This window comes from Chinchilla lanigera, unplaced genomic scaffold, assembly GCF_000276665.1.
Source record: "Chinchilla lanigera isolate Chin_1 unplaced genomic scaffold, ChiLan1.0 scaffold00162, whole genome shotgun sequence".
NCBI lineage: Eukaryota > Metazoa > Chordata > Mammalia > Rodentia > Chinchillidae > Chinchilla > Chinchilla lanigera.
Window position 1 is genome coordinate 1586466 of NW_004955563.1, and position 13101 is coordinate 1599566.

At 59.6% G+C, this 13101-nt stretch overlaps 1 protein-coding gene across 6 annotated transcripts; it reads left to right on the forward strand.

The window, feature by feature from the left end:
• The first annotated feature begins 1005 nt into the window (after window positions 1-1005).
• Window positions 1006-10242, forward strand: Fcer2 (Fc fragment of IgE, low affinity II, receptor for (CD23)). 6 transcript variants are annotated; one of them, XM_013509160.1, is made up of 12 exons: window positions 1006-1263; window positions 3075-3186; window positions 3384-3599; window positions 3876-3998; window positions 4251-4304; window positions 4809-4871; window positions 5020-5082; window positions 5195-5257; window positions 5361-5450; window positions 8685-8836; window positions 8950-9056; window positions 9400-10242. In XM_013509160.1, exons 2-12 carry the CDS (start codon window positions 3165-3167, stop codon window positions 9596-9598), a joined length of 1152 nt encoding a protein of 383 aa, XP_013364614.1. In that variant the 5' UTR covers window positions 1006-1263; window positions 3075-3164; the 3' UTR covers window positions 9599-10242. The 6 variants fall into 6 exon arrangements, with proteins under 6 accessions (XP_013364614.1, XP_013364610.1, XP_013364613.1 ...); XM_013509156.1 differs by having other exon boundaries at window positions 3876-4304; XM_013509159.1 differs by having other exon boundaries at window positions 3876-4304; window positions 5023-5082.
• Window positions 10243-13101: the final 2859 nt, after the last annotated feature.

Below are 13101 nucleotides of genomic sequence, written 5' to 3' on the forward strand. Positions count from 1 at the left end.
CCCTTAGGGGCTCCCCCTGCAGGCCTTGTCCCTGGACAGCCTCCTGTCTGGCCTCCACCCTTCCTGGCCCTAAGGACGGTCTTCCATGGGTCTGTGTCCTCCTGCTCACTCCCAAAGCCCCACGGTGCCCAGCACAGCCTGCAGCTCCCAGCCACCGCTCCCTAGGTCTCGCTGAGCAAGCTTCCGCTGCCCATTTCCGTGCTTGGCCACCTGCCTGGCCGTGCGGTGGGCTCAAATCACCATTGTTCATCCGGGGCAAGCTCAGCACGAGCATGTGAGAGCCCTCAGGCCACCAGAGTCACTGGTTCAACAGCAGGGCCGAGGGGTACTGGATCCAGGTGACAGATGAACAGCCTGGGCTCTGCTGATTTGGAGGGCACCATCCGGAAGACGGTCCCCCCACCCTTGTCCACCATGTAGGGATGGTCCAGCTCAGCTGAGTCTTGGTTGAGAGGTGGGACACGGGGACACAGGTGTGCATCTTCCAGAGTGGAAGGCAAGGAGGCAGCCCACCTAGGAGTGGGGGGAATCGTCCCTCCATGGGTGAAAAGGAGGTCACGAGGGAGGAAGAGCAGGTTGACAGTAGAAGGCTGGGAAGCATAATGGTTAGGGCTGCAGATGCCCAGCCCATGCTACCTGCATTCAAACCCCTGCTCAGGTATCCCTGTGACCCTGGGCAAGTTAATTCACCTCTTCGAATCCTTCACTCATAGGCAGCATCGCTAAGCAAAGCACCAAGCTCCAAGGATGGTTGTGAGTATTAGATCTGTCGGTATGTACAGGATACTAAGTGTTCCCAGCCTGGGTTGTTCTAAGTTAAACCACACCACACAACTGTCACATTTGACATGAGTGTTAACTTAATCTTCTCCCTCTTTCTTTCTCCTCCTTTTCCTTGTGTTCTCACCCCATCCTTTCCCCAGTAGTTCAGCGACTTAGTGCGTGTAACCCTGATTCTAATCTCGGCTCTGCCCCTCACTTCCTTGAACGCTTTAGGAACATAATTAGCATCGCAGGGTTTCACGCAGCTGCTTACCTGAGAACTAAGGTAATAATAGCACGGACTTCCCCTGGTTGCGGCAGCACCAGGAAAGAACGGGGGACTGTGGCTTTCTGGGTGGCCCACAGTCAGGTCTGTGAAACTAGAAGCCACCAGCGTTCAGAAGAAAGCGCGCCTCCCGCCACTGAAACCTCTGTGCCGCCCCGGCCTGGCCGAGCTCCGCGACCGGCCCACCAGCAGGACGGGACAGGCGCCAAGCTCACGTGAGTGCACGGCCCGGGGGACCGCAGGTGCGGCGTGTGCCAGGTCGGCAGCCGCGTCTCCACACTCAGGGACGGGGCTGGCCGTGACGCTGCACGTTGAGGGGAGCTTGGCAGAAACAGCCCCAGGCTGAGCCTGGAAGGACAGCGGCCAGGGGGGCCCAGCCAGAGAAGTGGGCAATGGGCGAGTGGGGCAACACTGACAGGACCAACGGGCACGCAGTGCCGGGGCAGAGGAAGCAAAGGCCGGGCAACCGGCACGGCCGGGCAGAGAACGTGAGTCGTGGGTGCACTGGGGAGCCATGGAAGGTGGCACACAACATAGAGATGTGGCCGGGTGTCAGGTCCCACCAGCAGACATGGCTCCAGGTGGCCGAGGGAATAGGCTCCCGCTCAGACGTCCCAGGTGTGAGCTTTGCTTCCCTCACTCTGTGAGGTGGATGAATGATTTACCTTCTGGGTGCCTCCGTCCCCTAAGAGAGGCTTGCAGGACCTAGGGTGCTTCCCCGTCTCCCCACCACTGAGCACCTACTCCGTGTTTTCCACGCCAGTGTGGTCAGCACTGCTGCTTGCCCCACTTTTGAGAGCTGAGGCGCTCATCCAGGGAGAAGCCGGAACCCTGCCCAGGTCTGGCCACCCTGGGCCCAGGCATGGTGACAGCCCTGTGCTTCTTCCATGAAGACAGAATGGGCTTGAGCTGCTGCTAATCAGAGCCTGGCTGCCTCACAACCCCACTGGCCCGGGCTCAGAGGGGGCGAGCCACTGGTCACAGTCACACAGCAAGGTGGAGAGGCCAGTGACCCCCGCCCAGGCTGGTGTCCTTGACACAGTGCTCTAAAGTCGGAGGACTCTAAGCACATAGGAGGAAGCTGAGGCGCAGGCAACAGTCTCTGCATTTTTATTGGATGCTTGACAAACGTTCAAAAAGCCTCAGCTGCATCAGTGTATCATCCATCCCTGCTACAGCCTCATGAGTTGGCTGATATTTTCTCACCCACTTTTCAGAGCTGAAAACTGAGGTTCAACAAGGTTGAACCACTATAAATAATGGAACCACTATAAATAATTCATAATGGTGGCCTATCTGCCACTCAACGGATGGATGGAGAAAGAAAATGTGGTATTTATACACCACGGAGTCCTACCCTGCTAAGTGAAATAAATCAGGCACACAAGCTTACATATCGCGTGGTTTCTCTTCTATGAGAAACCCAAGGTACAAATAATTTAAAGAGCAAAGTAAAAGAGAGATGGGCGGAAACAGGGAGGTAGAAGGTTTGCAGATAGGAGGAAGATCCGGGGGTGGTTACAGGAGCGGAAGAAAAGCAAAGTGATTCAGGCGCGCGTGCGCGGCATGTGCGCCATTCCCGCCCGGCCCGCGGTGGGCGCAGGGCGGGTGTAGGCCCAGCCCGCACTAGGACAAAACGACAGGAGTAGAAGAGAGGCTGCGCGCTGGCCAAGGCCGCCCAGCCGGCCCGGACAGACCGGCGGTATTTTGGGTGCTGTCCGCCTTCCCACGGAGCGCCTGACCCCTCCACAATGGCATAAGAATTGCTAACATCGCCCTTCTCCAGGTGAGAAAAGACGCGCTGTAAAGCACCAGACCGGATCTCCCCGGTGCGGGCTCAGTGGCTCGCTGAGGCCTTGGTCTCAGGCCAGTGAGACCCCAGCAGTCGCATCTCCAGCTCCCCTCGACGCTGACTGCGGCTTGGGAGCTGAATAAAGGCAGCAGAGGGTCCCCAAGCCCCACCACCCAGCCCCCGAGGCTGAATACTAGAGTTTGATGACTCATTCTAAGCTTTGCTGAACCCTAGATCCCAGCCGAGGTGTGAGGGGTGTGACGAAAGAACAACCCCGACAGGTAGCGAGCGCCCCGTCACCGGGAGAAACCAAGCAGGGCCGCCATGGATGAAAATCAGTACTCAGGTGAGAGGGCTGCTCTGCACGCACACGGGGACGAAGGAAGGGTGCTCCCCAGCCCCGCTCTAGCAAAGATGAACTTCTAAAAAAAAAAAAAAAATTCCCCGGAGTTGGGTGGGGAGTTGAGTCCCGACCTACGAGCTCCCAGCCAGAGCCAGGCAGGACAGGGGAGCAGCGGGCCCCTCCCTCCCGTGACTCAACAGCTTCTGCACAAAACTCCGCTCCCGCTGGAGCTGGCAGCCCGATGGCGTCGGAGGCCGAGCGGAACGGGAACTCGGAGCGCGCGGACTCGGGCAGGATGAACCCTCCGAGCCGGGGAGAGGGGAGGGGTGGGAGCCCGCAAAGGCGCCAGGGCAGAGCTCTGGGAAGCCCGGGGCGCGAGGCTGGGACGGGCGCCGGCCCAGCGCTTGAGGCTCCAGGTTAGCTGAGGGGGTCAGAAGCGGGTCGGACGGGGCGGGGACGGGGGAGCCCGTCTTCTCCTGGGTCCCAGCTCCCGGCCCCAGATCTGAGTCTCTGGAAAGGACCTGGACTCACTGCGACTCTGCCCGCTGCGCTGTGGGCAGACACCGCGCGGGACCCGCAGAGCTGGGAGCGGGTAGAGGTCGCGGCTGCAGACGGCCTCCCAGGATGTCGGGGATGAGGGCACGGGAGAGACGGGGCCTGGCCTCCCCCACACCCCTCATCCTTCCCGCCAGTCCCCGAGGAATTCTTCGAGTTTCCCAGGAAGAGGTGCTGCCGGCGGGGGCTGCAGCTGGTGCTGTTGGGGCTGCTGACAGTGGCGCTCTGGGCCGGGCTGCTGACCCTGCTTCTTCTGTGGCGTGAGGACACCCCCAGCCCCACACGCCCCCGCACGTCTGCCCTTCTCCTCCCCACCCCCCACCCCTATCTCAGTCCTGGGGAGCTCATTTCCCCATTGTTCCCACCTTGGCGGATCCTGCCAGCCCCTTCCCTGCCATCCCCGACCCCACCTTGGGTTCCCCGAAAAACCCTCATCCCCGGCGACAGGTGGGACATGGGTGGGTGGGGATGCCCACCCCCTCTCCTCCTTCCCGGCCCTCCCTCTTCCCCAGACTGGGACACCTTGAAGAACGTTAAACAGCTGGAAGTCGCCGCTGCGCAGAATGGTATGGAGGGGCCGAGGGGTGTGGTAGAACTGAAGGTCAGGACACCAGCTCTCGCCCCTCTCCATCACTGACCCCTCTGTGGGCCTCAGCGACCGCCCAGGAACCTAGAATGCTCCCTTCCCCCAACGGGAAATAGAGGAACTCCAGGGAGACCTGGAGAAGTCCTTAACAGGATATAAACAAGGCAGCTGGAACCCGCTCCTGCCTCAGTGTTCCCCTCTGTAAAAGGGGTGCGATTTGGGGGCCATGAGCTAGTGAGCTAAACTGTAGGAAGCGCTTCATTGCAGACATGCCCACTGCTTCTATATTTAATCCTGGGTGAGGAGAAGGAGCCCGTGTTCATTCCGCCTGGCCTGCACCTCCCGGTTCCCATCCCCCACCCTCCCAAAAATATGCACGGCATAAAGGCAGAGCTGTGGCACTGTGTGAAGGAGGGCCCTGTCCGTGGGACTGCAGTGGGGCTCAAGGACCTGCCTCTGCGGTTCTCCTCTCCCACTGTTGCAGTCTCTCGAATCGCCAAGGAGCTGCACAGACACCAGAGTGACCGGACGGCCCAGAAATCCCAGGGTGAGTCACTGGATGCTGTGGGGGACCAGCCGTGTGCCTGCCACACCGGGGAGCTGCAGAGTGAGCAGGCAGCGCCCAGAACCCAGAGGTGGGTGGGAGAGACGGGAGGCCCGAGCCCTTGCTGATGCCGCCCCTCCTCCCCGACCAGCAGCACTGATGTCCCAGACTGTGCACGAACTCCAAGCCGAACAGAAGCAGCTGAAATCTCAGGGTGAGAGACTGGTGGGGGCCAGTGGCCCAGAGCCACGGGGGACCGTGAGGCTGGGCTGGCCCTCTGGCCCCGCACATGCTCCTGAGCCCAGCCCCGCCCTCCCACTCGCCAGGCTCCGAGCTCTCCTCGACTCTGGACAGGCTTCAAGAGGATCTGAGCAGTGTCAAGTCCCAAAGTGAGCCTGGGAGGCGGGTGCGGGCAGAAGGCAGGGGTGGGGGCGGCCAGCTGGCCTCTGAGCGCTGCGCCCTCACGCGCACATGCACCCCTGGGCCCTCAAGACTTGAACGAGAAGCACACAGCCTTAGACTCGCTGGGAAGACTGAAGGAAGAGGTGGCGAAGCTGTGGATGGAGATACAGGCGTCTAAGGGTGAGTGTGCGTGCGGGTGGTCGCTGTCGGCGGATTCCCTCAGCCACAGCCCCCGCGGGAGACTGACCCACCCTGGGGCTGGAGGAGGGGATGTCTGCAGTGATGGAGGCGGTGGGGCCGGCGGCACCCTTCCCAGGGGTGGCAGAGACGGAGGGGGTGTTGGGAGGGGCCGGTGGGATGCAGAGAGAGCAGACAATCACTGAGCCTTTAGTGTGCGGTGCAAACCAGGGTTTTACAGCCCTGCCATCCACCCCACTCCCACCCCAGCCTCGACCTGCTCTTGATGCTGGGTCTTCCACCTCTGGGAAGCCCCAACTCCCCAACCGGGTAAGAGAAGAGGAAGGAGCCTTGCTCGGTGGCAAAGAGTCCCATCCCCTGAGATATAGCATAGCTTTGGGAATCCCAGCAAGAAACTCCGCCGGGCTTCCTTGGGGAAGGAAGAGGACAGGGCACTGAGTCACGCTCAGCCTGACAGATGGCCCCATCCCTACCCTTTCCCTAAACCCCCCTCCCCAAACCTGGCCCCATGGCCTGAGGTCTGAGCCCAGCTCTGGGGCTGCTTCTGGGTGACTGTGTGACAAACAGCCAGGACATACCATCATCATCATCGCTGCTGAGACAGGGTCTCAGTGTGGCTCAGGTTGACCTTAAGCTTTATAAACTCCTGGGCTCAAGGGGGTCCTCCTGCCTCAGCCTCCAGAGTAGCTGTTTCTAGAGGTACATGCCACCATATCCAGCCCTGAAAGTGTCCTTTAGAGGTCCAGAGGTGCTGCCTTCCAGTTTAATGCCGCACCCACACTGGGCTGAGCGCTGGTTATCACTGCATGGACTAGAAGGACGCCCAGCTCACGCAGCTGTGGACCCTCAAGCTCCATGACAAAGTCTAAGCGAAGTTTAGGACTGGCCGTGCTCGGGTAAAGCATGGCTTAGCATGCAGGACACCTGACTTCCTTCCCCAGCACCTCAAAAATAAATATCTTAAAGCAAAAGAGAACCAAGCTAGTAACAGCGGATTTAACCTCCCACCTTGGAGTCTCGGTGACAGTGACAGTGTCTGAGAGTTTCCCCAGGTAGGGGCAGGGGAGAAAGAGACCAAGCTGGCCTTGGGTAGAGGACTTAGGGACCCATCCTTGCAGTCTCCTTTCCCTCCCCATGGGCCCTCAGACCAGTGCCTCTGAAAAGAGGAAACCGTCTCAGCGCTCCCAGAAAGAGGCTGCAGCACCAAGGGGGTAGTTTGCTACCAGCAATGGGGGCCAGGACCGTTTGGAGCTGTTGGTGGGAACGGGGCATAGGGAGATACGCTGCGGGGCGGGGCACTGGTGACGAGGGTATGGCTGCTGTGGTCAGTAGGGACAGGATGGACTATGGTGGGGTGGCAGTGGCACACTGCTGGCAGCATCTGTGCCTGCCGTGATGACACTGGTGACAAAGTGATCCTGACCGTGGAGATGTTCATGGTGATGGTGTTCGTGGTTGAGGGCCTGCTAGCCACAGATGTCTTCATGGTGACGGTGCGGGCAGCAGACCTCCGTGGCCACGAGGCATGTGTGGTGGTAGTGAGGGTGACAGAGGTGTGGCTGACAACGGCAGCATCGGTGGGGATGATGGTGATGGTTGATGTGTCACTAAGCGCGGAGGTGTCGGTTGTGGAGGCACTGGGTGGCCAGGAGCTATTTGTGGAGAAAGTGGTGGTCAAAATATCGTTGGGCATGAATGTGTTTGTGGTCATGGCGTTGGTGGCTGGAGTGTTGCTGAGCGCGGATTTATTTACAGCCCTGATGTCAGTGGGTGAGGTGCTTCCGGCCGTGAGCTGATGTCTGTGGCCCGGTTGGCACAGCCGCTAACTGTGAGGCGCTTATGACACGGTGGTGATGCCTGATGTTCCGCCGGGTGTCAGGCGCATGCGCTGGTGGTTGAAGTGTGTTGTTCAACGTGAATGTGTTTCTCTTGGTCATGTCGGTGGCTGAGGCACTGGTGGCTGCAGGTGTCTGGGGTGGGGACAGTGGTCAAACATTCACGTTTCCGGGAATGAATGTGTCTGTTGTCATGGGGGAGGTGGTTGAGGGTTGCAGACCACGGGTTTTTTGACAGGGGTGGTGTCAACAGTTGAGGAGTTTCTGAGCACGGGTGTACTCCTGGTGATGACATTACAGTTGAGGTGCTTCTGGCTGTGAGGCATCTGTGGCAATGGGGCTGGTGGTTGAAGGGTTTGTGGCAGTGATGGTGGCTGAGATGCTGCTAGCCCTGGAAGTGTCTGCAGGAGGTGCTACTGATGGTGGAGCTGACAAGGTCATGGTGGGGCTGTTGGCTGAAGTGGTGCTAGACATTTATGAGGATGGTCCTGATAGTCAAGGTGTTCGTGGTGCTGTTGGTGGCTGCTACCCTGGAGGTAGTGATGGTGATGATGCTAATGTTGATCTGCAGCTAACCACGGAGGTATCTGTGGCAGTGGTGCTGGTGGTTGAGGTGTTTGTGACAATGACGGTAGTTGAGGTGTTTGTGGTGATAAATGGAGTGTTTCTGACAACGGTGGTTAAAGTGTTTGCGGCAACGGTGGCTGAGGTATTCCTCGTGATGGTGGGAGCTGGGATGTTTGTGGTGATGGTGGTGGTTGAGGTGTCGTGGTGATGCGAAGTGAGGTGTCTGTGACGATAACAGAAGTGTTTCTGGCAGTGGTGGTGAAGGTGTTGTTGCCATGGTGGTGGAGAAGTGTTTCTGGCGATGGTGGTGGTTGGTGTCTGTAACGATGGTGCTTGAGGTGTTTCCGGTGGCCATGGTGGTTGAAGTGTCTGTGGGATGATGCTGGTGAAACGCGGCTAACTCTGGAGGTGTCTGTGGACGGGTGCTGCCAACTGTGGAACGGGCCGAGCTGTGGCAGTGCTGGTGGCTGAGGTGTCCCTGGCCACGGGCATGCTTGTGTCTGTGACGATGTCGGTGGGCACCGAGGTGCTCTGGCCCTGAGGTGTCACTGCGGTGGTGTTGGTGTTGACATTCTGCTAACCCGGAGATGTCTGGCAATGGTGCTGGTGGCTGAGGTGGCCCCACTGTGGAGCTGGTCCTACGTGGGAAGCAGCACAAGAGCTCCAGCAAGGTGGTCCGTAGCATCACCGGTGAGGCTCTGGGTGAGTCTGCTTTTAGCCTAGACCAGGTGACTGCAGGAGAGGCACAACCATACTCTGCCCACCGGGCACCCACCACAACGCCCCCTAGCCTCTCCTCCGTGTGCAACCCCAGGCTCTGCGTGCAACACGTGCCCCGAGCAGTGGGTCAATTTCCAGCAGAAGTGCTACTACTTTGGAAAGGGCCCCAAGCAGTGGATCCAGGCCCGGTTCTCCTGCGAAGACCTGGAAGGGCGGCTGGTCAGCATCCACAGCCAGGAGGAGCAGGTAGCCTGGGCTCTGCGGAAGCTGTGGGCACTACGGTCCGGAGGATACCCCTGTAGCGGGCAGGAGGGACCCAGGCCCACCTCCCCAGTCCTCCAGCCCTGTCCTGTGCCCAGGACTTCCTGACCAAACACGCCAACAAGGAGGACTCCTGGATTGGCCTCCGGGACCTGGATATAGAGGGGGAGTTTATCTGGACGGACGGGAGACCCGTGGACTACAGGTGAGAGGCCTGTGGGAGACCGTGAGCAAGTGGGATGACCGCAGGGAGAGGTGCTCCCGGGATGGGGAGGTTTGTAGGAAGGAAATGAGGCTCCCAGAGAAGGGCTTCTCTAGCCTAAGGGGAAGTAAGAGGGGGCCTTAGGGGAACTCTCCAAGCACAGGCCTCAGGGGTGCATCTGGGGGAAGGGGATATGCGATTGTGCAGGGGGCCGCGTCCGACCCGGAGTGGGACCACCTGTGATGAAAACAGCGGCCCGGGAGGGAGGGCCCGGACTCGGAGGGAGGCCCCTGAGCTCCGGGAGGGGCTCCCGCCCCCACCCCCGACGCAAAGCCTCTCACTGCAGCAACTGGCAGCCGGGGGAGCCCAACAACGCGGACCAGGGCGAGCACTGCGTGATGATGCTGGGCTCAGGGGGCTGGAACGACGCTTTCTGCCGCAGCCAGCTGGACGCCTGGGTGTGCGAGCAGCTGGCCGCATGCGGGTCAGCCCCCCCCTCAGACCCCACGGACGACTCGGTGGACGCTGGCTCAGCCTCACTCTGATCCCTCCCCGCTGACTCCAGGAACAGCCAGGTCGAGCCAGGCCCTGGAGGCCCCCAGCCACAGCTCAGACACCAGTGTGGCTCACAGGGCCCCCGTGGAGACAGCTGACCCTCCCCGCTTCCACCAGTGTCCCCCGGCCCTTGCTCTTCCGCCCAGCTGTCTGTCGTCACCTTCTTGCCTGCAAAAGCCCAGCATCCTGGTCCAGAACCATCCCCGCCGGAGCTCCTTGCCCACTGGGGTGTGGGCTGCCAGGCCAGCTATCCGGGGGGCTGTGCAGAACATGGACCTCTCACCGAGGGCCCTGCCTCCTCAGAAGGGTCCCCTCCACAGCACCACAGGACATAGACCCCACGCCAGCTCAGGCGGCGAGCCCCCTGGCCACCCGCACCAGTGAAACGGGACAGTGGGGTCCCCCTCCCCGAGTCCCTGAGTGAGTACCGGCTGGGTCTGATCTCACAGTGTGGCAAGTGGAGCTGGGAATTCCAGAGGCTTGCATCTGAGAGCACCCCACCCCCAGGCTAACTTTTGAAAGTCCACAGCAACTGAAGTGGAATTCATGCCTTCTCCACCTTGTTTATTTTTTCCTGTTATAAGAATGTACTAGGTGGGCATGGTGGCACACACCTGTAATCCCAGCACTCAGGAGGCTGAAGCAGGAGGATCACCATGAGTTTGAGGCCTACATAGCAAGACCCTGTCTCAAAAAAAAAAAAAAGAAGAATGTACTAGGTGGGCCCTGGACATGAAGACGCTGGGGTCTAACAGACCCTCAGAGATACCGGGCGGCCAGGCTGTGGGTCCCACAGTGAAGTCCCGTGTGCAGGAGTGCGGAGTACAGGGCATAAGGACACACAGGAAGTGCTCCGTGCTGGGCCTGGCACGCAGCCGGCGCAGTCAGTGCTGAGGGTCTGGACGGCAGCTCGGCTCGAGGCCCAGACAGCAGCAGCCTCAGGCTCGGCCAGGTTCAGCTAGTGCCACTGAGGCCCACGCAGGGGTCAGTCAGTTGCCTGGACGCCTTCACCAGAGAGGGTTGGCCTGGGGCCGTGCTCGCCTCTCCCCCCACCCACACCTCCAAGTCCTGCTGGGGGTCAAAGCTCACTATCAAAGCCGGCTCGGCTCGGCATGGCTCCTCAGCACCCCCTGCCATGCTCCTCCTCACCCTGCCTCCAGGTCACCTCTGCTCATCTCCCTATTTTTTGCTTGACTTGAGATGGGGTCTCACTATGTTGCCTCGACCGGCCTTGAACTCCTAGGCTCAAGCAACCCTCCTGCCTCAGCCTCCAGACGCACTGAGACCACACAAGTACCCCACCATGGCCGGCTCCAATCTCCCTCTTCACTGCCCCAAATTTCCTTCCAGCTGAGAAAAAAACAAAGTCTTGCAGGGCGGCCCCCTGTGAGTGCCGAACCACCCTCTCCTTGGCTATGCGCACTCGTGCCTGCCGGGGGGCCTTCCACCCACTGGTCCCTGCTCAGTCTGTCCACGTCTCTGCTCTTGGAGGCCCGTCCCTCGCCCTTCCTTTAAAACTGAACCCCTTTTGGGAGTAGAGCTCAGGGGCTGCCTGGCATGCGCAAAGCCCTGGCTTCAAGCCCCAGCACCAAAAAAATAAAATTCTAACAACTGTACTACCTGACCCACTCCTTTTTTCTCACTCTCCTTTTTCTCTGCCGTACTGGGATCACTGGCGTGTGCCACCGTGTCTGGCTAAATTTCTCCTTGTAACAAAACACATCACTTACTGATCTGTTTCGTGCCTGCCCTCCCCCTTTACTTGACGAGCTGAGGTGAGGCAGGCACCTTTATTTTCTTCCCAGCTGTATCTCCAAGGCTGGCTCATAAATATTTGACAAAATAAACCTGTGGCCACAGATGAACAGAACCTGCTTCATGGCCCGTGAAAGGGCTGTTCGGCTGCCCGGCTGGCCATGGCCAATGCAAGGCTCATCTTCCATCCCCCGCAGCCTGGGGGCTCCAAGGAGACCTCACAGCCCAAACAAAGTAGCTGCAACTGGAAGCCGTCAGATCACAGCCTCTTAGCCTCTCCTGCCCTAAACATGGCGGCCAACCCTGCAGCTTGTCCAGACCCTGCCCTTTCTCCAAAGCCCCGCTCACCCTCAGCTAGAGAGGAGACAGGCCGGCTTCCGAGCTGCCCCTTTGTTCTCTCTCACACCCTCACTGCCCCGGGCAGGGCTCACTGTCCTTGCAGCCTCCTGCCTCCTCTGCAGCACAGCCTGCAAGCCGCTCCTGCCAGGGTCCCCACATCCTGCCTGGGACTGCCACATCCAACTCCTGCACCTCCCTGCAAAGTGCCGTTTCCCAGGCGTCTTAATCCACTTCCTGTTTCCCAGGGCTCCAGCCCCTCCGTCCCTCCTCCAGCCTCTGGCTTCTCTGTGCACCGACCCCCAGACCTGTACACCTGTTGGCCTCCTCCACTCGGCCTCGACGCCACAGCCAAACTGGCATCGTGCCCAGTCTCTCCCGGAGGCCCTGGCTGCCCCGCTCCCACAAACCACAGCTATTCCATGGCTGACTGCGCCACTACAAGCTTCGTCTACCCTGTTCGCGCTGCCTTCTTGTCAGCATTCCGGAGCCCACCCCCAGCCATCACCTTGCCGGGATGGCTGAACACCCCTCTCACCTGCCCCAGGGCATCCCCAATGGCACACCGAAAAGCTACCCCCACCCCGACCTCAAGCCCTTCTCCTAAACAGTGAGGGCGCCCAGCTAAAGGTTCCTACACTTCCCTTTTCTAACAGATTTATTTGGCTCCCGGAGGTAGAGGGAAAGAAATGAGGAAGACAGGATCCAGTTTTCCCCTAAAAATCAAGACAGGTTTCCTGGGAAGAAAGAGCAATCAGGGACCAAAGGGGGGCGGGGGTACTGCCTGACATGAGACCTTGTGATTTTTCAACAAGGAAAATGTGTCCCGTTACCAACTGTGTATTTTACAACTAACTTTAAAACACTGTGAGTGCCCAGCCAACTGTGGACTCCTGCTCCTTGACAAGCAGGTCCCCAGAGCACCCAGCAGCTCCCAGGAATGTGTCACAGATGCAAATTCTCGGGCACACCCCAAATCCACAGCATCTGAGACTTTGGGGGCGGGTCCCAGTCACCCGTGATTTAAGGAGTCCGCCAGGCAGTCCTGACCACCCAAAGCACGGCTTCTCAAACTAAGGTACACAGGGATCCCTGGGAATTGTGCCACAGTGCAGACTGATTCGGGAGGTCTGGCGCGGGCCTGAGATTTTGCACTAACGTGTTTCCCAGGCAACGCTGATGGTGCTGGCCCAAGGACCACACCGTGATAGAGAAGTCCAAGGGGCAGTGGGACAACCATGCTGTTTTACAGGCGCATGGCCACGCCTACTCCATTACTATTCCCCGAGGCTCCTTTCCAGCTGTCAGAAGAGTACATTGCCAGGTGTGGTGGCGCACACCTGTAATCCCAGCACTCTGAAGGCTGTGGCAGGAGGACTGATGCGAGTTTAAGCCCAGCCTG

Excerpts from the sequence above, each read along its gene's own strand:
- Fcer2 (XM_013509156.1), top strand. The coding sequence starts at position 3,165 with ATGGATGAAAATCAGTACTCAG. Across the intron at positions 4,305-4,808 it reads AGTCGCCGCTGCGCAGAATG|TCTCTCGAATCGCCAAGGAG; the intron begins GTATGGAGGGGC and ends CCACTGTTGCAG. Across the intron at positions 4,872-5,019 it reads GACGGCCCAGAAATCCCAGG|CAGCACTGATGTCCCAGACT; the intron begins GTGAGTCACTGG and ends CTCCCCGACCAG.